Source organism: Trachurus japonicus, chromosome 16 (assembly GCF_045865225.1).
Source record: "Trachurus japonicus isolate A0001 chromosome 16, Traja_1.0".
Taxonomy (NCBI): Eukaryota; Metazoa; Chordata; class Actinopteri; order Carangiformes; family Carangidae; genus Trachurus; species Trachurus japonicus.
The window spans coordinates 8,200,276-8,223,595 of NC_140922.1; the positions used below are offsets into that span (position 1 = coordinate 8,200,276).

The 23,320-nt window shown below is 40.8% G+C and overlaps 1 protein-coding gene across 1 annotated transcript; it reads right to left on the reverse strand.

Annotated features, from left to right (window-relative positions):
- Positions 1-5,617: 5,617 nt before the first annotated feature.
- LOC146971653 (gasdermin-E-like) lies at positions 5,618-19,527 on the reverse strand. The gene is made up of 10 exons (XM_085801078.1): positions 19,192-19,527; positions 18,377-18,599; positions 16,912-17,107; positions 8,243-8,417; positions 7,618-7,738; positions 7,437-7,505; positions 6,874-7,001; positions 6,620-6,779; positions 6,410-6,483; positions 5,618-6,318 (listed from the first exon to the last, which is right to left on the reverse strand). The coding sequence occupies exons 2-10, from the start codon at positions 18,579-18,581 to the stop codon at positions 6,106-6,108; spliced, it is 1,341 nt and encodes a 446-aa protein (XP_085657204.1). The 5' UTR covers positions 18,582-18,599; positions 19,192-19,527; the 3' UTR covers positions 5,618-6,105.
- Positions 19,528-23,320: the final 3,793 nt, after the last annotated feature.

Below are 23,320 nucleotides of genomic sequence, written 5' to 3' on the forward strand. Positions count from 1 at the left end.
TGCTGTAAGCCGAGGAGAAAACTTTCCTTGTATCCTACAACCTTTATCCAATGAGGAGAGAGAACGGCATAAAGGGGCGGTCCTCTCTGTGTGTGCAGCCAAGGGATGCTTGTGAATGTGGTGACGTAGGGACGAGGGCGGGGACTGCTAACTCCATCGGCTGACAAGAAGTTAGCCAAAATGACTGGATCGCTTACTTCTGCTTTAAGATTAGACATTCATCAGGCTGTCGTAATACTGCAGAAATAGATCTTTTTTGGTCATTTTTAATTCTGAGACTTAAGATGAAAGTTGAATTCAAGTAGAAACACCTTAAACTTCGGTTTAGTTTTGAGAAATCTGTGTTTGTGTATAAAGAATTTACAGGAAAGAATGAAGTAATTAGTAATAAATTCAACAGACTTGTTGTTATGAGAAAAATAACAAAGAACATCTTTTTCGGTGAACAGGTATGAGACACTAAGAAAGTCAGAAAAATTATTTCTCAGGTCAATCCAAAAATCATGCACAACACAACATTCATAAAATACATGAGCGATAGATTCCTCTACATCACAGAAGACACATTTACTGTTCACATCCATAAACTTAGATAGGAATGCATTGCAAGGGTAAATTTTGTGTAAGATTTTAAAATGTATTTCTTTGACCTTGGCAAAACTTATAAGGCAGTAACCGTGCTTTTTTCCATTTAACATTATCATCATAAATTAATTCATCCCAGAAGAATTTCCCTCTTGGAGAACATTTCTTTTTAGCATGGATGGCGTTACGTATGAATTTATTATTACATTTTTCATCCAGGAGAGGGCGACCATCAATAATTAGTTGGGCGACCATCAATAATTAGTTTAGAGTCAATTCTTCCATTTTTGCTGTATGAACGGTGACATTTCATCAACTGTATGATACCAGAAGGAATCGCCTGACATACAAAACTAAATTCCTTAAATCTAATAGGAAATTCAAAGGTCCTAAGAAAATCATTATAAGAAAGGAGGTTACCATGTTTATCAAATAAGTCAATAATAAAAGATATGCCCTTTGTATGCCAGGGAGGAAGAAAGATAGATTTGTTTTTTACTGGGATATCTTTGTTATTCCATAGCAGGGTTTTATGAGGGGAAAAGTTGTGAACATAAAGAAGTTTCCATGCTAAGAGAGCTTGTCTGTGAAAGTTAGACATTTTGAAAGGAAGTCTATAAGGACAATAATTACTGTAATGAATGTTGGGTTCAGTCAAAATGGCAGACTTAAAGCAGAAGTAAGTGATATATTTGTGTTAATATAAGTCTTAAATAGTTATATCTTCCGACAGCAATCACTTACATAGAGTGTTTGGTCTGAAACACGGGTCTCTCAGTCCCTCTGCTCTGCTCTGAGCCCAGGAGAAAACATTTCTCGTATCCTACAGTTTTTATCCAATGAGGAGAGAGAACGGCATGCAGGGCTGTGTGTGCAGCCAAGGGACGCCGTGAATGTGGCGACGTAGGGACGAGGACTGTTATGGTGCGTTCAAGGAAACTCGTATTTTTCCGACCGGTGAACTCGTACCAGTTTGATCTGGTACGAGTTCACCGGTCGGAAGTTACGAGTGGCCGTTATAGTGACTTTCACAGGTAAAACAGGTCGGAAAAACACGAGTGGGTTGCCTGGAACGCTACAAAGTCGTAAGTTGTGACTTGAAGCTGTAATTTACGATTTCAAAAGCCTGCCTGGAACGCAGCATTAGCGAAAACGACCGGACCACTTACTTCTGCTTTAAGTCAATCTCAAAGAAACATGTCAAATATATGAAATGGCCAGTCTCTCCAAAAGCAAAAGAATTACAATTCAAGATTGATAATAATTATTATCCAGCTGCAGAAACACTGAAAAAGAGATTTGGTTTTGAGTTGGAGCCATGTGCTTTCTGCCAGAAACTATTGAACATCTTTTCTACTCCAGTAGTCACACAATTTTGGAAAAATGTGTTTGATTGGTTAAAAAATGAAATAGAAAATGTCACACCCTTTAATAAAGAACACATCCTTTTTTTCAAAGATGATGCCCCCTCAAAAATGTCAAATTTGTTAAATATAGTATTACTTTTGGGCAAATACCATATACACTGTTGTAAATGGAAAAATAAATCCCCGTCAATAATCTGTTTTAAAAATGAACTAAACAAATATTTTAGTTCCTTAACCTCCTGAGACCCGAGCTTTTTTCTGGTGTGCGTTTTTTATTTCTCCTTGCTATCTGGGATAAGCAGGACCTAATAAGTACAATACCTAAAGTTTGTCTTTGTACAGGAAGTAGTTTTTGCAAAAAATGATGTCCTCATATGAGGACACTGGGACTATCACAACATAAAAAAACTGTATTTGCTGTTTGGGACCAGAAGGGCCCAATTTGTGTAAATTCAAAATTTCAGCTTTCTACAATAAGTAGTTCTCTCAAAAATCAGTGTCCTCATATGAGGACATTGGGTCGAAAAACAATGAATCCTACTGTATATAGAATACAGTGACATATGGAAGTTCAAAGGGGTTTTATTCTAAAATGCCACATCAGATTGGCCTGATTTTTTCTGAGTGTCATCCTGAGGTCAAGTACTATCAGTCTGAAGTGGAACGATCAAGTAATAACGAGTAGTTTTTAAGAAATGTGAATCCTCCTGAGACCCTGCATCCTCATACGAGGACATTATTTTTGCCTCTTAGCACCATGATACTCCATTTTTAAAAGCTTTGACCTATTAGCCACATTTAGGGACACTGCCTGCGCCATCTTGTGGTGATATCACAAAAAAAAACAACAACATGGTAGGATGATCCTGAATCAGTTTGAAGGATTCATTAAAAGTTTTACTGATGGATCAAAGAGTGCTGTCTCAGGGAAAACTGGGGCTGGGATTTTTGTTGCAGCTGAGAATCTTCAATTCAGCATTCGTTAGGCTATCAGACAATTTATCTGTATTTTCAGCTGAACTGTTGGCAATTTTAAAAGCTTTGGAGTGGATAGAGCAAAATAAGCCTCAGCCTCCGTTACCAAAGCCTTTGGTAATGGAGATTCTGTGTTGTCTCTTAAGAATTGAGAGGTTAGGATGCCATGTGTGTTTTATGTGGGTGCCTGGACACTTTGGGGTAGAGGGAAATGAAGTTGCCGACAGGTTGGCTAGAGAGTCATTGTCTAAAGAAAATATAGATTTGAATGTGTGAGTATCTGTAATGAAAAACTTGAGTTGCAGTGGTAGAATGAGTGGAATCGGGAGCAGAGGGGAAGGCATTATTTTTGTTTGCAGCCCTCAGTAAAGTGTAAAAACTGGAAAAGCATGTTTGGGCGGAAGGATGAAATAGTTTTAACTAGGCTGAGGCTGGGGCATTGCTTGTCTAGCAAGTTGCTTAAAAGTCATTTGAATGGGTTGTGTGAGTGTGGAGAATTGGAGACGGTGGTGCATGTGCTTTTTTCTTGTAACCTATATTCCAGTCAGAGACGGCAGCTGTTTATAGACCTGTATGATCTGGGTCTGACTGTGATTTCCTTTCGAGGTATTTTTTGCATTAGGGGAAAATCAGACTTCTTTGGGAGGGCAGTGTTGAAATTCCTGCACTCTGCTGGGTTGTATGAGAAAATCTGTTTATGACCATGTTCCTGCCGGAACAGAAGAAGAAGATAAGAGCACGAGTGGCAAAACGGTTGACTTTATCAGCAGACATAGGCGGCGCTAGGGCAGAAGGAATGGGGAAGCTAAAAGAAAAAAGAAAAAGAAAAAAGAAAGTCTACAGCTGTTGCTGTTATTGTTATTAACAAAGACAAAAACCGCGCTTGATTACTGAAAGGCAAAGCCCGTTTGGCGCTGCAGCGGCCACAAATAAGGAAGCACTCACACGGGCCAGTTGTTCCGTGATGAAGCTCTAATGCCCCCTCCCCTGTCCCCCGCTGGCCCGCACTCACACCACCTCCAACCCAAGCTGCTCAAGCACGGTTGCCTCCGTTGTTATAGAGGGATTATTTGTTTGCCAACACGGCGGATGTGCGCTTTAACCTGACTGCAGAAAGAACGGAGCCTTTTAACACAAGCGGTGATTAGGCGCTGACAACAATATAGGTGGTTGTGTCCACACACCCGTACTGGTTTATGTGACTTAAGGTGACATTTCGGCGCAGGAGGGAGTGGGAGCGTGGATGCGAGCCAAATTTCCTAAAACCATGCACGGTAAAGGGGAATGATAGGAAAGGTTTTTCTAATTTAATGAGAAACAATGCCCAGGTCAGCAATGCATGACAATAGACATGTGGTTCATTTGTCCCCTCAAGTTACATAAACCAACACAGCGTGGACACACACAACTCAAGTGACGCCGGTGACGTGTAGAAAAGCGAAAAAAGTGTTTCCGTTACACTTTTGCGATACACGTTTGTATCGATACGTCTCAAAAACCACCTCATGAGAGCGTAAAAACTTTTTTGCGATATTTGAGAGTTTTTTCGAAATGTAGGTGTTTCCATTACAAGTTTTTAATTTCGATATTTAGGTTTTGCGCATTTCAAGGGGTAATGGAAACGCACCTATAATCTGCTGTGCCAGTCATCCAGTTGCGCAACTGCTGTATCGCTGAGAATGTGCGCTCACACAGGTGTCCGTAGGTAGGCTGGTGACTGGAGGAGGGAGGCAGTAGGTGTCCGGGCGGTCGGGGCTGCTGTCTGGACGTAACTTAGGCCAGTGACTGGAGGAGGGTGTGCGCAGGTGTTCGGGGGGGCGCGGCTGTCCGGAGGTAGGCCGGTGACTCGCGGGCAGTGGCCGGTATCCGGGGGGGGGGGGAGGCAGCCGGTGTCATGATGGAGGCCAGTGGGAGAAGGCGGCAGCCGGTCGTGGAAGCATCGTGGTCGGCTTCATGGCTGCTGCTTCATGGGACTCTCGGACTCGTTAATTTTGATATTCAAAAACCTTCTAATGTCCGTTTTACCGGGCTTTTTTCTTTTAATTTCGCTGGACTGTCAGTGACTAGCATAGTGAGGCAAAGGGGTAAGCTTCTACGCTGCGCGTTGTAGCTACGCCGTGTACGTAATGACGCAGGTAACCAGTCAAATACCACTGAAATAAAAAATAAATAAACCATCGACATAGATAATACTTTAAAAATGTGTGTTTTAATGTATTTCCCACCTCTTTCTAAAATATAATTTGATTTGATTTTTGATTGATTGATTTATTCGTCCATTCCACAAAACATTAACATACACAAACAAATCAAAATTTCATAATCAATATGGGCGAAAGGACAAGGCAGAAGCAAAGCTAATTTAAAAACAACAACGAAAAAAAACCCATAATTTTATTTTTTCATTTTATTATTTGTGATGATTTTATTTTATTTTCTGTGACAATCTAAGCTAAGCTTCCCCTAACCTATTGATAGCGCCGCCTATGTCAGCAGAGTAAAAGTTTTGTAAGACTTATTATGTATTGGTTATACCATTCAATTTTCCATTTATGAAGAGATAATGTAGCCTATATAAAACACAAAAGCATTAAACAGCTTTACAAAAGACTTTATTGTCATGTGTAGCAATAAACAAGTTTTCATTACACATTGTTGGTTTGCCATCTCTCTACCCTGATCCCGTTAGACCCTGGAAATTAAGTTGTGGGCTAGATGTTGTGCACATATAATACAAAAAGAAAAAAAGAAGGAAGAATGTGCAACAAAAAAAGAAGAAAAAAAACAAGAGGTGCTCGGCTGTAGAGAAACTCAGTACAAACAAAAAGCCAGCAACACTGTCCTTCGTGTATCTTTAATTACTCACAGGTACAGGCAACTAAACACATAGACCGGTTATTTTTCTTATTCTATGATATAGCTATTTCTATTTGGATTCTGCCTGTTGCTTGATCGTATTACCTTATGCCAGACAGCTGTGAGGATGTGATGCTGGGTACTTTTGCATGTCTCACTCTCTTCCTACACTGGTAAATGTATGAAATCAACCAGGAGTAAAATGTCATAGTGTCTTGTAGGACATTCTATTCCCACATAAAGAATAAAAACCAAATATACACATGATCCCCTTTACAACACTCCAGTGTTGTACGTAAAGTTAGGCAGCTTTGGTTCAAGCTCATGGGCCCAATGAGGCCAGACCTCTGATAGCTATACACAGCATCAGAGGAAGGTCTTCTGGCTCTCGTTGCATCTCCGTCTTCACTGTGTCCCCGTCTCTCTCCAGGGACACATTACAGGAAGCAAACATTTGTTCAGCCTTTTCATAAACATCCCCCGGAAGTGCAGTCAGAGGAAATTCTCCCTTTCCTGATAGGATGTGCTTCTGGAGCTGGTGGGACAGAGAGTGAACAGGCAGCTCAATGACTGAGGCATCACTTCAGGTGGGAAAAAAATATTTTGTAAAGTCTGAATTAACTGACCAGTTCCTCCAATGTCTGTAAGACTGTGGGGCTGCAGCACGTCCTCAAGACATCAAGACAACTACTGGTCATCTCTGAAAAGACAAAGACCCAGGAACAGGAAAACAGAACTGAATAACACGAGGTTTCCAGGACATTCTGCACAGTGGGAACTACAATCTTACATGCTTCTTCTCCTCATGAGCTTAAAATAATGAATATTTTTCTCACCTTCCAGCGCACTGATGATGAGGTCCAAGGCTGTGAGGACTGATGTGGACCGGTCCGCCTGCTCAACAAGCTCCAGAATTGCTTGGATGTTCTGATTTTGAGACTCTGTTATTGTAACATCAGGCAGGGCAGGAGTCCCATCCTGACACATCAGTTCCATCTGAGACAGAAGAAAACACCCATATTTAAAAAACACTGCAAAACATTCACAAGTCCCAACTCCACATTAAGATCTTTTCTCTTGTCCCACTAACCGCATCCTGAAGAGCACTGATGGCTTTCTGGTCCTCCATAATGACTGTGAGATGCTGGAGCAGAGACGACTTGGTGGCAACAGGAAGAGATGACAGCAGCTGGAAGTGATCATTTGACTCCTCCAGTTCTGGTCATAGAAAGAAAAAAATCATCATTATCATTCCCTCTAAAGACTAAAAGCAGTTTAGCAAAACCTAATACTGGACCGGATGTGAGAATAACACAAAGACAAACTGCCCAATACCAAAATAATCAGGTCACACACACATGTTTCGAAACGGTTATCACACCACTCTGATCAGACTGAAATGGCCTCCACCCTCTCAAGGCCATTTATGGCTTAACACACATTTACTGAGCACATCACTAACGACGACCAGTCACATGATCTATGGCTACAGAAAGAAATCAGTAATTACAATAATAATAATGAATAATTATGGCCTATTGTTGATCGTTTGAATTGCACTGAACTCTAAGTGGTGGAAGTGTAAAACAATTTAGTTTTTATGTGACGCATACTAGAATGACAAATGAAATCTAATCTAGTAGGCTACTTTACCTTGCCGAAGACTGCTGGTATTACAATCAGCCAATAGGGAGCAATCAAGCAAGCAAATTGGAGACAACCCTGAGGAACAAACAAGACATGTATTTACTAGTTTACTAATACCAACAGATTCCATTTTGTCTCATTATTTGTTCTAATAATCAAATCTACAGATTACATAACAATTTCTCACCAAAGGATCCATCCTGTTCGATCTCTAGTATCATGAGGGAATAGGCAATGGTGGTATTGATGGGAATTGCCATGGTAACATTACTCTGTCTACTCACGCCCCCACTGCCTGTCGCTGAAGCCTGCAGAAACAACAATGCAACACCAAACATACAAATTACAGCAACTGTTGGTCAGTTTTAGAGAAAATGTCAACTTTAAAAGAATAACCACTGCTGAGTAACAACTGTTAATTGTACATTATGGATTTGTAGGCGTATCCGTCCCATCTCTCTACTGTATCTCAGACATGAGCAGCAAATGCTGAGTTCTCTTATTTATGACAGAGATAAATCAGCTTAACCACCGTTTGCAAAAGGTATCCAAAACATATTCAATTCATAAAGTTCCACATATTTCAGTTTTATGCAAATCTGAAAACATATTCAAGGCTAAGCTTAATACTAAGAAGAGGAAATATAACAATGTTTTTTTTGGTAATGTAGGTTGAACAAAAAAGCAGGAATTAGTATTACATTATATTATTACTGACTTCTCAAATATCACACAGCAGCAAGTGGCTGAATTCTCACATTAAATTACAACCTTCTATCATGATGATGAGTGTTTCAGTGCTACTACTCTACCTCAGAGCCCAAAGGGTCACAGATGGTGACTTTGCCTTCAAAGTGTCCAGCCTGCTGTCTCTTCCTTGTAAGTGAACAGGGTGCAGCGGTCCTGATTCGCTCCACCACTACCCCAAACTGCTGCTTCTTCTTTTTCTTTGTCTGCCGGATCAGACAGTGGGACATGTCCAGCATCCTGAGTGAGTTAAAAATATCAATGTTATGTTCAATGAAGACAATTCTTAAAGTTTAATGGTGATCTTCTAATAAAAAAGCCTGTATGTATGACATGAATACAGACTAATGAATCTTTTGACTGAGATTTTAAAACTGAATATAATCCTCAACAAAACAAATTTCGGGTGAGCATATTTGTAGCTACACCAGTTCAACGAAAGCCCAGGGTTCATGCAGATCTCTCGATTTCTATTTTTCCTCTTAGTCGACATCATAAAATCATAAGACGCCGTGAAAACTATGGTAAAATACACAAATTTCCATACAGCATGAGTCCATTGTTAATTAGGTTTATGCTAATAACTGAAATAAATAACTACAATGAAACACATGTTGTTGATGATATGAAACATATCATCAACAACAAGTGAAAATGAAATACAAATGAAACAGAGTACAGTTACTATGTAAAAGTTTTGGCCTTTAGGATTACTGCTGCTGTCAGTAGTTTGTTTAGAGAGACATTTTGAGAGTTCATTATTAGCTCCTACAAAATTTCTTCTAATCTGATCTGTTTTATGGTTAGACTTAAACTGGCTGTCATTTTAGTCGACGAGAGAAAGCCGGTAAAACGTGGGTCAGGTAAACAATATGACATCGAGGACGACATTATTGTCATGTGTATAGAGAGCCTAAGCGGAAGCAGGAAGTAACGGTCACCATGGGACCTCAACTCTGAAAAACTATCCATTCAAGTGAACGGGACTGAAAGTTTTATTTCATGATCCGATTGAATTGCGCCATGAGAAAAAAATATGACCTCTACCTGTTTAAAACATCACGTTTCATGAAGAGAAATCAGTAGTTTATCGTAAAACTATTGTAGAATAAAATTCGGAAGAATCTGTAACCAGAAAGACTACAAGTCGCGTAGGTGACGTCACACACCAAATGCCGCCCTTTCCCGTGTCAGTTGGTGACGTATTTTTTGTGGGACACCAGATCTGTAGTCCGTAGAGCAGTCTTTATTTATTTGGTTCATTTCGGGCATGTCAATTAGTCATCATCATCACACATCATCTCAATCCAATTAATACAATACACATGACCGAAAGGGAAAGCGGGAGAAGCAAAAGCTTATCTAGTCCCGCCCCCAATACTCACATATTCATTTTTTCTGCATGTTACATTTTTGACATAACATTCTTCCAGTATTTTCAAAATTTAACAATTTGACATAACATTTTTTTTTTTTTTTTTTTTTTAACATGACATTTCTCACTTTTTTCTTTTTTTTTTTTTTCAACATTTGACATTTTGACATAATGTGTTGCAGCATTAGGCAGTATGTAGAGTTGAAGAAATTGAAGTCCAGCTCTAGATAGAGCATAAGGATTACGTGTGTGTCTGCACATGTGTCCAAAAAATTTTTTTTCCGTCATGAGTGAACAACAGTCTCTTCTTATTGCCAGGCATGTCACAAAAGTCACAAAGTCACAAGATGGTCCAATTGACAGAGAGCAAAGTCTGGTGTGGTCCAATTGACAGAGAGCAAAAGTCCAGTGTACTGATTATTTGTTGGGATGGTGTGGGAGCCCTTTTCGTGCCAATTCTTCTTTTTGCTCATTCTCTGCGGTTTTCATCGCCATTTCTCTCGATTTCCTCCCGAGTTTTGGCTATGTCAGCTCGCATCAGTGACACATACTCTCGGATTGCGGATATGTCGGACCGTATCCCGACCACAGCACTCCGAGTTGTTGCGTTATCCTCCCTCGCGTCGGTCTGCTCGGTGGCGATCTTTCTCATTTTCCGATACTGCATGTAGGCGCCAAAACCCAGGGCGATCATTCCAATTGTCATGAACGTGAAGATGTACACGTCCTCGACATCCTCCACATCCAGTGGGGCAAGGCAAAGGACTCTCCACTTCTCCCATCCATCCAGCATGTAGCCGGACATGAAGGTTTCGTCCGGGCATCTTGGCTCACCAGAGGCCGCACGCCTTGTTGAGAACACTCTGTCAATCGCATTCAGTGACCAGCTCAGCAACTCCATCGTGGACCAGTTGATTGGCGTTGGTGTGTCGATTAGCAGTTAGTTGAGTTCTTCACTTGACTGATTTCTCACAATTAAATCACAGTTGCATTTGTGCCCCAATTTATCATCACCCTGTTGATACTCATTATAATAACATACTACGTACTATAATAACATACTACGTACAAACTGACATTGGCCTCTGGCCACACAAGTTTCTCTGGTTCATCACATTGTTTTGGGAACACAATGATTTTTGTTATATCCCCTTGTAGTCTCGATACTGTGTCTGCCGTTAGCCTCTCTGACCTTTATCAGCTCTCATGTATCATTCTGTACCGGTCAATCGTTGAGTTTACATACTTTTTCTTGAAGACGTTAAATGTTGGTAATTTTTTGACTTCATCCTCTAGCACATTCCATAGTTTGACGCCTGCGACCGATAAGGAAAAGGATCTTAGTGTGGTTCGTACCCTCCTCAGCTTAAAGATGTTTTCCCCTCTAAGATTGTGTCTCCCTTCTCTGTTCATGAATAGCTTTTGCAGGTTGAGGGGGAGGCTGTTGTTAGCAGCTTTGTACATCATTTGTATGGTGCGATAGTTTATTAAATCATATAGTTTGAGAATATTAGATTTAATAAATAACTGATTTGTATGTGCCCTATAATTGGCATAATGTAAGATCCTCAGTGCTCTTTTTTGGAGTATTAACAATGGATGGGTGGAGCCTTTGTATGTGTGTCCCCACACCTCTGCACAGTACTGTAGGTGTGGAGAGACTAGTGCATAGTACAACATATGGAGGGATTTTTGATTTATTATTTTTTGTGCTTTCCATATTATGGATACACTTCTGGCCAACTTGCTTTTTAAAGTTCTTATGTGTGGCTTCCAGCTTAACATATTATCAATAGTCACACCCAGTACTTTATTCTCACTAACCCTTTCAATATTCACTCCATTTACTTGGATGTTAATACTGTTGCTGAGGCCTTTTTTCCCAAATAGCATGTATTTTGTTTTCTCTAAATTTAGTGATAGTTTGTTTATGTTAAACCACACATGGAGCTTGGCCATTTCGTGGTTAACCGTTTCCACGAGTTGGATCAAGTTACTCCCAGAACAGAAAATATTGGTATCATCCGCGAATAATATTAGTTTCAGAATGTTTGACACTTTACATATGTCATTTATATATAGTATAAACAGCTTCGGACCTAGAACTGAGCCCTGCGGGACCCCACAGACTATGTCTAGGCAAGTGGATGAGTAATCATCTATTTTAACATATTGGGATCTTTTGTCTAAGTAGCTCTTGACCCACTTCAGTACTATGCCTCTAATGCCATATCTTTCCAGTTTAGATATTAAGATATCATGGTTAATGGTGTCGAAAGCTTTTTTCAGGTCTATGAAAATTCCTATTGAGTGAAGTTTTTGGTCAATAGCATCAGTGATGATCTCCACCGACTCAGTTAGAGCCAAGGCAGTCGAGTGATTCTTTCTGAATCCATACTGGCTATCATTTAGTAATTTGTGCTTATTTATGAAGTTGTCAAGTCTATTGTTGAATAGCTTCTCTAGGATCTTGGACAGTTGTGGTAGTATTGAGATTGGTCTATAATTGGTAAACTCATGTGTGTCCCCATTAGTGTTGGGCGATTTTGACATTCTCAGATCGTCCCAATCGCCCTCCCTGGAGATCGCCGATAGACCTATCTATCGCCGGGGTCCGGGGGGGGGGGGTTGGCGGCGGAGGCCATTCCACGTGTCCGTTCGACCGGGGGGGCGGCGGCGGCGGCGTATGAGTATCGCTTTTACCGTGCCCTGCTGTCATGCATGCGCGCTTCTCTCTCTGTGTGTGTGTGAGGGCTAACAACGGAGAAAGAGCGCTATGATCAATGAACGGAACGCTATTGCGTTGCCGAAAGCCGAAAAATCTATTCATGGCGGACGTAATTTATTTGTGGCATATCAGTGAACACGTCGTCGGGCTGTGACATACAGGGCTGGCGTCGGCAGCCTAGCATAGACAGCCACAACACCAGCTAAACGTGTTTCCTCAAATTTGAGGCAGAGTGGCCACCCTGTTTACCACAGAGATGTTGTGTGCGGTCATATGACTACCTGGCTCCATCTGATTGGACGTCGCCAGTGGCTGCATTTGATTGGTGAAACACTGTCATTTGACAGAGTAGCTATAGTTGGAAGCAGCAAGCCAAGCGGCTTCATTAAAACAAAACAAACAGATTGCGCATTAGATCAATAAAAAAGTAGCGAGTATGTGTGTGTGTAAAATCGGCAAGAAAACAAAACATTGCCGATCGTCCTTCCAATTGCCGATAGACGATTGGATCGCCAATCGGCACAACCCTAGTCCCCATTCTTAAACAGTGGCACGACTTTGGCAACTTTCATATTGTTTGGAAATGTTCCAGTTTGAAATGATAGATTGAATATGTATGTTAGCGGCGCGATGATACCAGGTAACACTTTCTTAATCAACTTCATGTCCAGGTCATTGACATCAGTGGATGTTTTTGCTACGCATGTTTTGACCAGGTGTCTAATCTCTGTGTCCTTCACTGGTGTGAGAAACATTGAGTTGGGATTTCTGTCTCCGTCTTTATCAAAGTGGTCCCAGTGTAGGGGTGAGTCAGGAATGTCCTTGGCTAGCTCAGGACCGATGTTTACAAAGAATGAGTTGAATCTATTTGTTATGACTCCTAGGTCGTCTTCCTGCGTGTTGTTATGGTTGAAATAGGGAGGGAGGTTTGGTTTTGCTCTTTTGTTATTAGTCACTTTGTTTAAGATATCCCATAGTTTTTTAGTTTGATTCATATTTTCAGCTAATAGATTGCTATAGTATTCTTTTTTGCGTTCATTTAAGATGCAATTTAGTTTGTTTCTGTACGTTTTGTATCTCACTTCTGACTGGACCGTCCTAGATTTAATGAACTGTCGGTACAGAGTGTTTTTCTTCCTGCAGGCATTTACCAACTTTTTTGTGAGCCATGGCTTTCCCTCCTTATTCTGATTTGTGCGTCTCTTTCTCACAGGACAGTGTTTGTCATACAGTGTTTTGAAAGTTTGCAAGAAGGAATCATAAGCATCATTCACATCTGTTTCATTGTAAACATTGCTCCAGTTTTGTCCCAGTAGTTCATTATTCAGTGCGTTCAGACTTTCTTCAGTTCTGATTCTAATGTATGTGTTTTTGTTAGGTGTCTGTCTTACTGTGCACTTCCAGTCGTAGATAGCAAAGATAGGTAGGTGGTCACTTATATCATTTATCAGTAGTCCCCTTGCTATGTCATTAACATTAGTGAAAATATTATCTATTAGAGTAGCACTGTGTGTCGTGATCCTGCTTAGGCGTGTGATGAGAGGTTGTAAGCCCATTGTAAACATTGTATTGATGAACTCATAGATTATCGAGTTTTGTTTTGGATTGAGCAAGTCAATATTTACATCACCACAGATAAAAATTCTTTTTTGGCTTGCTTCGGAGAATAATTCTCCCAAACATTCATTAAAATCTTCTATTTTGGAGTCTGGTGCCCTGTATACACAGCTCACAACTATGTTTTTACCTTTCGTCACACAGATTTCAATTGTCACACATTCTAATAGATGATCAACAGCTTTAGACATGTTTTGTACAGTTTCATACTTACACCGCCTTTGTTTCTTCTGTTGACGCATACAAGATTATATCCATCCAGGAAAAAATCTGTGCCTTTATCCCCATTAATCCATGTTTCCGAGACTGCAATGATGCTGAAGGGTTTTTTAAGGTGATTTAGGTATTCCTTGATGTGGTCAAAGTTGGTGTATAGACTCCTGCTATTAAAGTGAATTAGAGACAGTCTCCCACCCATCTCAATGCTGTCGTTGAATTGATCTTCAGTGTAGTATTGACATTTCTCTGTCGTGTTGTTGATGTAAAAGTGGTTATCCGGGTCAATTCCTTCATTCGGGTCCGATAAGGTATGATTCACATGTTGATTTGTAGTAGTCAGCTCCACACTATCTTGCTCAGCAATCCTTGCAGATAATCCCATCATACTTCCAGTCTGAGTAAAAACCATTGTTCTTTGCTGTTCTGTAGTTATGGAGTGTTCGTAAGCCATACCTTAGTTGTTGAATTTCTCCAGCTCTTCCTCACTCCTGATCAGCATGATTTTAACTTGCTCTGGTGATGCTCCATTTGTTTTGATGTAGATTCTGCAGTTTGCCGTCCAGGTGTGTTGTATCTTGCCTCCTTTCTTCAGTTGTCGAGCTTTTCTGGCGATGTTTGCGTTCTTTTTGGTGAGGTTCTCGTTGATGTAGACATCCGAGCCTTTGAGCTTTCTGCCCTGCTTCAGCAGTGCAGACTTGTGCCTTTTGTTGGTGAATTTCAACATCACGGCTCGGGTAGCAGCCTCTCCCCTCCTGGGTAAGAGGTGGCATCCCTCGACGTTGTTGAAATCCAGATCAATTCCTTTGCTGTCCAGGAACTCAAACACCTGCTTCTCCACCGATTTGGTCTCAGTGTCATCAGGCTCCATGGGTGTAGCCGCAGCCGCGGCCGCCCTTGCGTAGGTCGGAGGCTTGATTTTGAGGCCAGTCACAATCACCTCATTGAGTTTTCCCTGCTGGTCCATCTCCTCCATTTTTTCCCCCATCTCCTTTAACAGCTGGTCCTTTTTCGCATTCTCCTCCCGGAGTCGTTTGATTTCAGCCAGTGCCTCTTGAAGAGGTTCCACCTTTTTGTTTAAGGCTTTCAGCTGGGCTCTTAGTTCTTCTTTGATCTCCAGCAAGCTTTCGTTCAGTGAGTCCCACCTGGACTCACTGTCGAAGCTCTCATCATATCTGGCATTGGATCTGTTGTTTCTCGGAATTTTTCTCACTCTTTTAGAGTTTTTGTAGGGTTTTAGAGCAAGTTATCTCAAAAAACTTGGCTCTGTTACGCTCTGGCGCTCTGTTGCTGCTTGCTGCTCCGCTGCAAAGTCTTCACACAAAATACATTATTCCGTTGCCGTTTTATGATAAACTGCTTTTTTTCCCGGATGAAACATGATGTTTTAAACAGGTAGATGTCATATTTTTTTCTCATGGCACAATTCAATCGGATCACGAAATAAAACTTTCAGTCCTGTTCACTTGAATGGATAGTTTTTCAGAGTTGAGGTCCCATGGCGACGTTACTTCCTGCTTCCGCTTAGGCTCTCTATTGTTTTGCCTCGTGCTGACAGACCACTTGTTAGGGCCACGGGTCGTCGCACCGGGCACCAGTGCCCGGGCAAAATTATATATCAAAACGTGCGGTTTGATCGGGATCGGTGTGCTATTACTTTTCTCAACAGTTTACGAATTTTTCCACCCCAAGGATAAAAGTCTAGTCCACAGCACGCAAAGCAGAAGCACAGACACAAAATACGTGCATACACAATAAAAACAAGACCACAATAAGACATGCATGCTGACACAGGCAGACAGACAAAAGTAAAAGTAAAAGTGTAAAAGTGCTAGTGCTGACAGAGCTGAGCACCAATTAACCATCTCTTCAAATGAGCTCTGAATAAACTGTAGGTATTCAGAGGTCTCTAAAATAGATGCTGGGATGGAATTCCCAGCATCTATTTTAGAGTGGAATGGATGGAATTCCATTCTAGTGCAGCTCTAACAGAGAATGCAGACTGAACTTTTCCTAAATAGAATAATACATACTGTGTCAAAAGCAATACCAATAGCAAACATTTTTATCCAGGGCAGTAGAAATTTTCCATATATGTTGCGTGCTTTTTGCCAAAACTAGGGTTGCGCTGGATACTCAGCTGAAACGTTTATCCGGTATGGATTAAGCATTTTTGATGAGTACGAGTATTATACGAGTAATATGTGTCAATATTTGTTCTTGTGATGAAAGAAAATCTAAGCTGACTGTGTCCACTTTCTGTGATCTCATTTTTCTCTGATATGCAAATGAGCTGTAAGGCCTTATTTAGACAGGTGTGTACCTTTCCAAATCATGTCCAAACTATTAAATTGAGCACAGCTGGAGTCAAGTGAGAGGTACAGCATTCTCAAAGATAAATTGACGGCACCTTGAGCAACCTACAGGAGTGTCAGTTTTTCTTTTTTAATTAATTTGCAAAAAAATCATAAAATGTTGGGGTTGTCCTATCCTGATGAGGTGGTGAGTGTAGTAGATTGATGATGTTGATCCTGTTTGTAGATAGTGTGTTCTCATCAAGATTCATTGAAGTTGTGTCTTCTCTGGATGATCAACACTGATGATCATAAAGATGTGTTATGTCCTAGTTCTTTACAGATGTAGCCTCTTTATATTGCTGTCAAAATGCACCAGATTGAAGCCTTTTAGTGCTGTCAAACAATTAAAATTTTAACACGTTATTTCTTTTTAATTCATTGCGTCACGATTAGCGTGTTAACTATGACAGAAAGGACAGTGGATACAGATTGGACACTTACCTGCCTTTGGAGTCTTTCAACAACTTCTCCACATTCGCTTTCTCTTTCTTCAACCTGCCAAAGGATGATTCGACTGTTGACTTGTTCTCTCCCTTCATGCCCATTTTGATGTTCCTATAACCTGCTTCTGATTTTCCATCAACGCTGTCATGATGAGTCCCTTGAAAATCTAGGATGAAGTCTGACTCTTTGGTATCTGTGGACAGGGAAACATTCACAGTATTCATGGGTTGCAGTGACGTCACGTCGAAGGGACCGCCGCCATATTTGTGTCCGATTTGACAGTTCTCCTCATATGACAGCATGCAAACCACAGGATGGAAATGACAGTTTCTTGACAAAATGACAGGGTTTCATACATCCTGTCTGGGTTTATATCTCTATAATAACAGACTAACTCTATATTATCACACTTATTACACAGTTTATGAATTAATTAATTAATTTGAGACGTAATGTTGATCAAAGTCCTTAGTCCGGTCACTTTCTCCGCTGTTTGCTCCTCACCCTCCCCCCGGTCGACTCGTGTGTAGTTGATTTCAACGAGCTTTTAATAATCAATCAGTAGATTGATGAATTATCATGTAAATGTTACGATGTGCGCATTTATGTAGTCCTGTCTGTCATAAGAGATGACGATACGGGACACGTTTGTGTCACAGACTCGCGGTGGCACAGACACAGCTGGTCACAGCTGTGACACTGCGCTGGCCCGTCCGCTCTGTCCGCTCTGATCGCAGGTTTGGTTCCAGCAGCGGTGAGGGAGGCAGAGAGCCTCCACTCTCTGTCTAACAAGCTACAAGTCATTTTTCTAACATCACAATTAGTCTGAAGCTGGTAAAAATGAAACACAAGGTAAAAAAAATCCTTGATAGTTCTTCTGCCCTGCTCCGCTGATCAGAGCGGCGTCCCTAGCAACGGACCGTTTTACTTAGCAACGGTCTGTTATACAGAAATAAAAGACCCTAAATGCAGAATCAGTGAGTAATTAACAAGAAAGTAATCAAAATGCAGAATTCAATATATCCATGTTATTAAAAAAAAAAAGTGCATCTCCTCTTTTTGTGAGACTTGTCACAGCCCACGCTGCCACTGATAGACTGCCTGCAGTCAACTATTTATTCCGTCTATAACTTTACGTCTTTTGGGATGGAATAAAACTGCAGTCCGGGGTTTCTTTGGCGACTGCTATCACAGTCAACAGCACAATATAATCCTGGCATCTTTCAAATAACCTCAATTTTCAGTCTCTTGCTGATTTCCTCCTACTACTCCACTTGTTCTGGTAACGTGACGCTGTGATCTGTGCCCAGATCGCCCTGATTCGGACACAAATATGGCGGCGCAGAAACACAGTGACGTCATATGAATCTAATGAATACTATTGCAGATACTTAACAAAAAACATTAAAGCAAATTAAAACGATACACATACATAATACACACAACTTTCTTTGGTGTCTACCTGGAGATATAGTGGTGTCTCCTGTTAGAAGACCATTGAGGTGCAAATTAGTGGGGAAATATTTGGGCTTCTGGTAGAACCAGAAAAACCTGCGTTTAATCACCACCATGGTCAGGAGGTCTATAGTATCATTCAGGCTGGACACTGGGATCAAGAGACCACGATCCACCTCCTCCGCAAACTTTTTGGTGGCTGCGGCAAACATCTCCAAGCTGGATCAAACCTGGGAGAAAGATAATGAAGCCAGGTCTGAACAGTGATGATAATACGGGATGCACCGATACCAATACCAATACTGGTTTCGGGTATCGGTCCGATACTAAGACTGATGTCGACCACAACATCAATACCACTTTTCAGTTACAGCACTTGACTGCAAGATGTGCAGCAAGGAGCCATGTCAGCAGTGTGGGAATATTGTCAGGTGAATGAGAGCGACAAAAACAAATCAGAATTCAAATAATGTCCTGCAAAACTCTCAAGAGGAGGGACAAAATCTACCGCTTACACTTTGAAATCTCAGCACGACACAGAATATAAGCAGTTCACTTTTGTTTTGTTAAATTTCAGACAATAGCCTATGTTTGGCAGTGCCACGTTTAAAGCACTTTTGTTAAATGCCAGTCCACAAGAAAAACATACTGAGGAATGTTGTTCAAATAATTTATCTGTGGGGGGAAAAAAGTACTCGTTTTGGAAAAAAGTGATATCTGTGCACCCCTAGTACTAATGATAATAATAGCATTTCACTTAGGTCTACTTGTAACAAAGTCAAACAAATGCTGATCCTGCAGGATATATATATATATTTTTACCTCTTCCACCAAAGCTCCTGTTTCAGCAAAGGACCAGATGAAAAGTTTTCCTTTGTAGAGAGACTCCCAGCACAGACAAGTCATCAGCACTGCTCAGCCTCAGGAAAGACTTCCTCTCTTTATGACAACAGAGGCTCCACCTTCTCCAGCGGTAGACCTCTGGGTGTGACTGAGGATAGAGAGGCGGGCCTAGACCCACCCACAAGGGGAGGAAATATCTAGAGACGGGTGTAACTATATCTCCCCAATATGTATTCTGTCATTCTGGTGTTGGGATGAGGTTTTCAAAGTAAATTAATTATTTGAAGATAAAACACAGCAAGCAGACCGTCCTGGTGCAAATAAAGGATTTTTAACTACACCTCAGAGTGCCACGGACCCATCAGTTTTGGACTGCCTTTTACTCTTTAGCCTACCACTATTTGCACCAGGACGGTCTGCTTGCTGTGTTTTATCTTCAGTTTTTCCTCAATCCTGTGTCCTTGAAGAGCACCTGAGCGGTTCATCCACCCTCACCCAGGGCAGCACTCACATTTCTTCTATTGTTCAACTAAATTAATTATTTATTTAATCTGACTCCATTTAAAAATAACTGAGTCCATTTAAAAATAACTTTACCATACTGGTCAGAGTGGTCTTTTTACTTTGAATAATAATGGTATGATGTTTGTAATTTTTTTTTATGTATCTTGTGAAGCAGAGTCTTCTCTGTGAGAAGTGCTATATAAATAATTTTACTTACTAACTTACTTACTTACTTAATAGTTAACCAGTAATTAGAATATTGTCATTTTAAGAATTCAACTCCGCTGTTAAGAGATCTGACATCAGTCTTAGTTCAGGGATGGCAAATATAGATTAAAAACTACTCAGTGACTTTCTTAACATGGAAGAATAGCCCTGATGCCTGGGTTGAAATACCCAGAGGTTTGAGAATATGATTCAATCTTGTTTGTCCAACTCAGAGGTTAAAGCAGAAGTAAGCGGAATGTTTGTGTTAATATAAGTCTTAAATAGTTCTATCTTCCGACAGCAATCACTTATATAGAGTGTTTGGTCTGAAACACGGGTCTGTCAGTCACTCTGCTCTGCTGTAAGCCGAGGAGAAAACGTTCCTTGTATCCCACAACCTTTATCCAATGAGGAGAGAGAACGGCATAAAGGGGCGGTCCTCTCTGTGTGTGCAGCCAAGGGATGCGCGTGAATGTGGTGACGTAGGGACGAGGGCGGGGACTGCTAACTCCATCGGCTGACAGGAAGTTAGCCAAAGCGACCGGGTCGCTTACTTCTGCTTTAATGGTGTGAATAACGCCCAGTGAAATTTGCCATATCTTTGGGGATATAGTATTTAACTAATCCCTATCTCAGTTCAGGGAAGGCAGATACAGACTTAAACTAGTGACCTTCTTAACATGGAAGAACAGCCCTGACACCTCAGTTGAGATAGTCAGAGGTTATAGAACATAACTCGATAGTAAAAGAACATGATACTCATTCTTTTCTATTCCACTCCACTCAGAGGTTAAAGCAGTACTAAAGAACTTTCAGTTTTGGTTGAGTTTGGCGGCGCCAGTGGCCCAAAGCAGTAGTGTTTTGCCTGAAGGAAGACTCCATTTTCCATGAGCACCAGCGCGTAGCACCGTAAACATCCTGATCTCCCGGTGCATGGAAATTAACTCAGTAAACACACATGCACAATCCGACGGAAAGGTGCCGCATTGCCTGCTCCCTCCTCGTTGTGACTCGCGAAAGTGAAAGTGAAACTTAACTGAGAGCCGGGTTCCTACCATGCTCCTCAAAGCTGCTTAGTGCCAGTGAAGCCCTTTGATGAAGGGCTAACGCCCGGAACCTCAAATTAGGAAGAAGCAAGAAGTGAAAAAAAAGAATGAAAAGCGCGTAGTGAATACAGTATTTGATTAAGTTTCATGTTATTGTTGTTTAAGAAGAGGGCAAAGTTTTCAGGGAGGATGATGACTAACTAATGTGTTTTGATGACTATTCTCTGTATGGTGTATATTTTAGGACATTCTCAGGATGTGGCTTCAGCGTCAGACCTCTGTCACACTCGCACCAAACAGCCACATGAAAAATAGTCATCGGACTAAAAGGCCTAAGAAAAAAAACTTGTCACACTGAACTGCCTCAGGATAAAAGTTGTCACACTGAACGGCATCAGTAACTAAGCTGTCACACTGATCACGGAAAAAAAAATTGTCACACTAAACGGCATTACCACAAGTTTTCACACTGAACGGCATCACCACAAAAGTTTTCACACTGAACGGCAACCTTTCAGACCCAGTCTCTCTTGTCTAACCTCCTCAAGCAGCACGCCCTGAATTGAAACCCTGCTACAGGAAAATGAGTCAAGTAATGCACTTTTCTGTCTCTTTGCTGAAGCTGTAACTTTGACAACCAAGTCAGACGACTAAAGCTGCAACTAACCATTGTGGCTTTAATGTATGACTCTCTGTTGATCCTCTGGTCTGTATAGGAAACATCAGAAAACTGTGCAACAATGCATGTGAATCCTTCAGAGACAAATGTGACGTCATCAAATGTTTTATTTTCTCTGACTGACAATTAAAACCAGGAAGAAATTCAACTGGTTGAGCAACCATTCTTATATTTAAGGATAAAAATGTTTGCTTAAAAGTGACTTGCACTGATCAATATATTATATTGAATGACTTGACTATTTCTGTGAGATCTTCCTCATCCTGTCTTTTCTTGTTTTGTATGACTCAATGTGTCATTTTACATTTGTGTGTACCTTTTTTTTTTTTTTTTTTGAAGTGAAAGGAGATTATTTTTGGTTCATTACAAACCAGAGGAGCTAAAACTTGCAACCTGTGATGTGATGAACTGCCTCTTTGTATCTTTAAAGGTGGAAATCATCACTTGTCCATTTTTGGAGACTCCAGTGAATTTCTCATTTGCACAACAAAATAGTGACACATTTTATTCCCATACACCTACAGTAGGGTGCCCTGTAGTGTTAGTGGTAATCCACGCTGTTTTGGTCATCCTGAAACTTTTAATGTGTGTGTGTCTGTTGTGGAGTGAAACTTTAGAGACGGACACTGAACATGTCTGACTTTTAAAAGCAGAGCCACTCTCACGCTGTGTGCAGAAAGTAAAAGTTAAGGCAAGTTGATTTTGCAAAGGCCTGAGCAGCTGCGCTTCTGTGCAACACAAACAACGGTGTGGTTTTCACAGCTCGGAGGAGGCTGGCAGCACACAGGCCTCTGCAGGCTGCGCAGAGCTGCTCAGCAGCGCAGTGAGAACGGACAGTGTAGAGGGGTTTGTTGCTTTTTTGAGTTTTTTTTTCGGTCCAGGGAACAGAAATGTGTGCGGAAAGTCTGAGGTTTGAGACAGGAAGCCTGTTGAGTTCAGATAACGACACCTGACAAGTGCTCTCATTTGCAGCTATAAATTACACTTAAAATAACCTCAAACGCACAATCTGCTGCGGCAGAGGTTCAAGAGAATAAGCATCTAAATATGAATATTAATGATAATGATAATAATGAGCAGGCTTTACCAACGAAGAGTCACATTTCTGTTCCAACATTAAAACACTAACTGATTTCTGATGATGATTGATGAAGTTTTAGTTTAAAGGCGTCCTCGTGCTGAACCTCATTGTACTGCACTGCCCTTAATGTCATAGAAAAAATGTAACAGTAGTCGGCTGTGTGCAGGGTTCAAACTTAACTTTTTTGCTCACTGGCCAACTGGCTAGTAAGCTTTAAAAATCTACTGGCCAGAAAGATTTTTTACTGGCCAAAAATTATGTATAGCTGTTTTGTATATTTTTCATTGTGTTGAACTGTTATAATACACTCATAAGCATTTTTAACACATATCATAGCTATTAGCATATTTTTGTGTGGAATAAAGGAGTCATGTTTGCCTTTTTCCCCTAAAAGGTTTATTTTAGGGCTGCACATGGTTAACCGTTTAACCATTAACCTATAACAAGAACTTGACCGAATAATACTATCAGTTATTTATATATATTTATTTATTAGCTCCTTATGTCGTCAACTCATGGGGGCGTGTCGACACGTGCAGACTTCCACTGCCTTCAGTCATATTATTTAGTAGCTAAAAGTTTCACAGGAGG

Coding starts and splice junctions, on each gene's coding strand:
- LOC146971653 (XM_085801078.1), bottom strand. CDS start 18,581: ATGTTTGCCGCAGCCACCAAAAAGTTTGCGGAGGAGGTGGATCGTGGT. Junction 7,739..8,242: donor GTGACCCTTTGGGCTCTGAG/GTAGAGTAGTAG, acceptor TTGTTTCTGCAG/GCTTCAGCGACAGGCAGTGG. Junction 6,484..6,619: donor CATCATCAGTGCGCTGGAAG/GTGAGAAAAATA, acceptor TTGTCTTTTCAG/AGATGACCAGTAGTTGTCTT.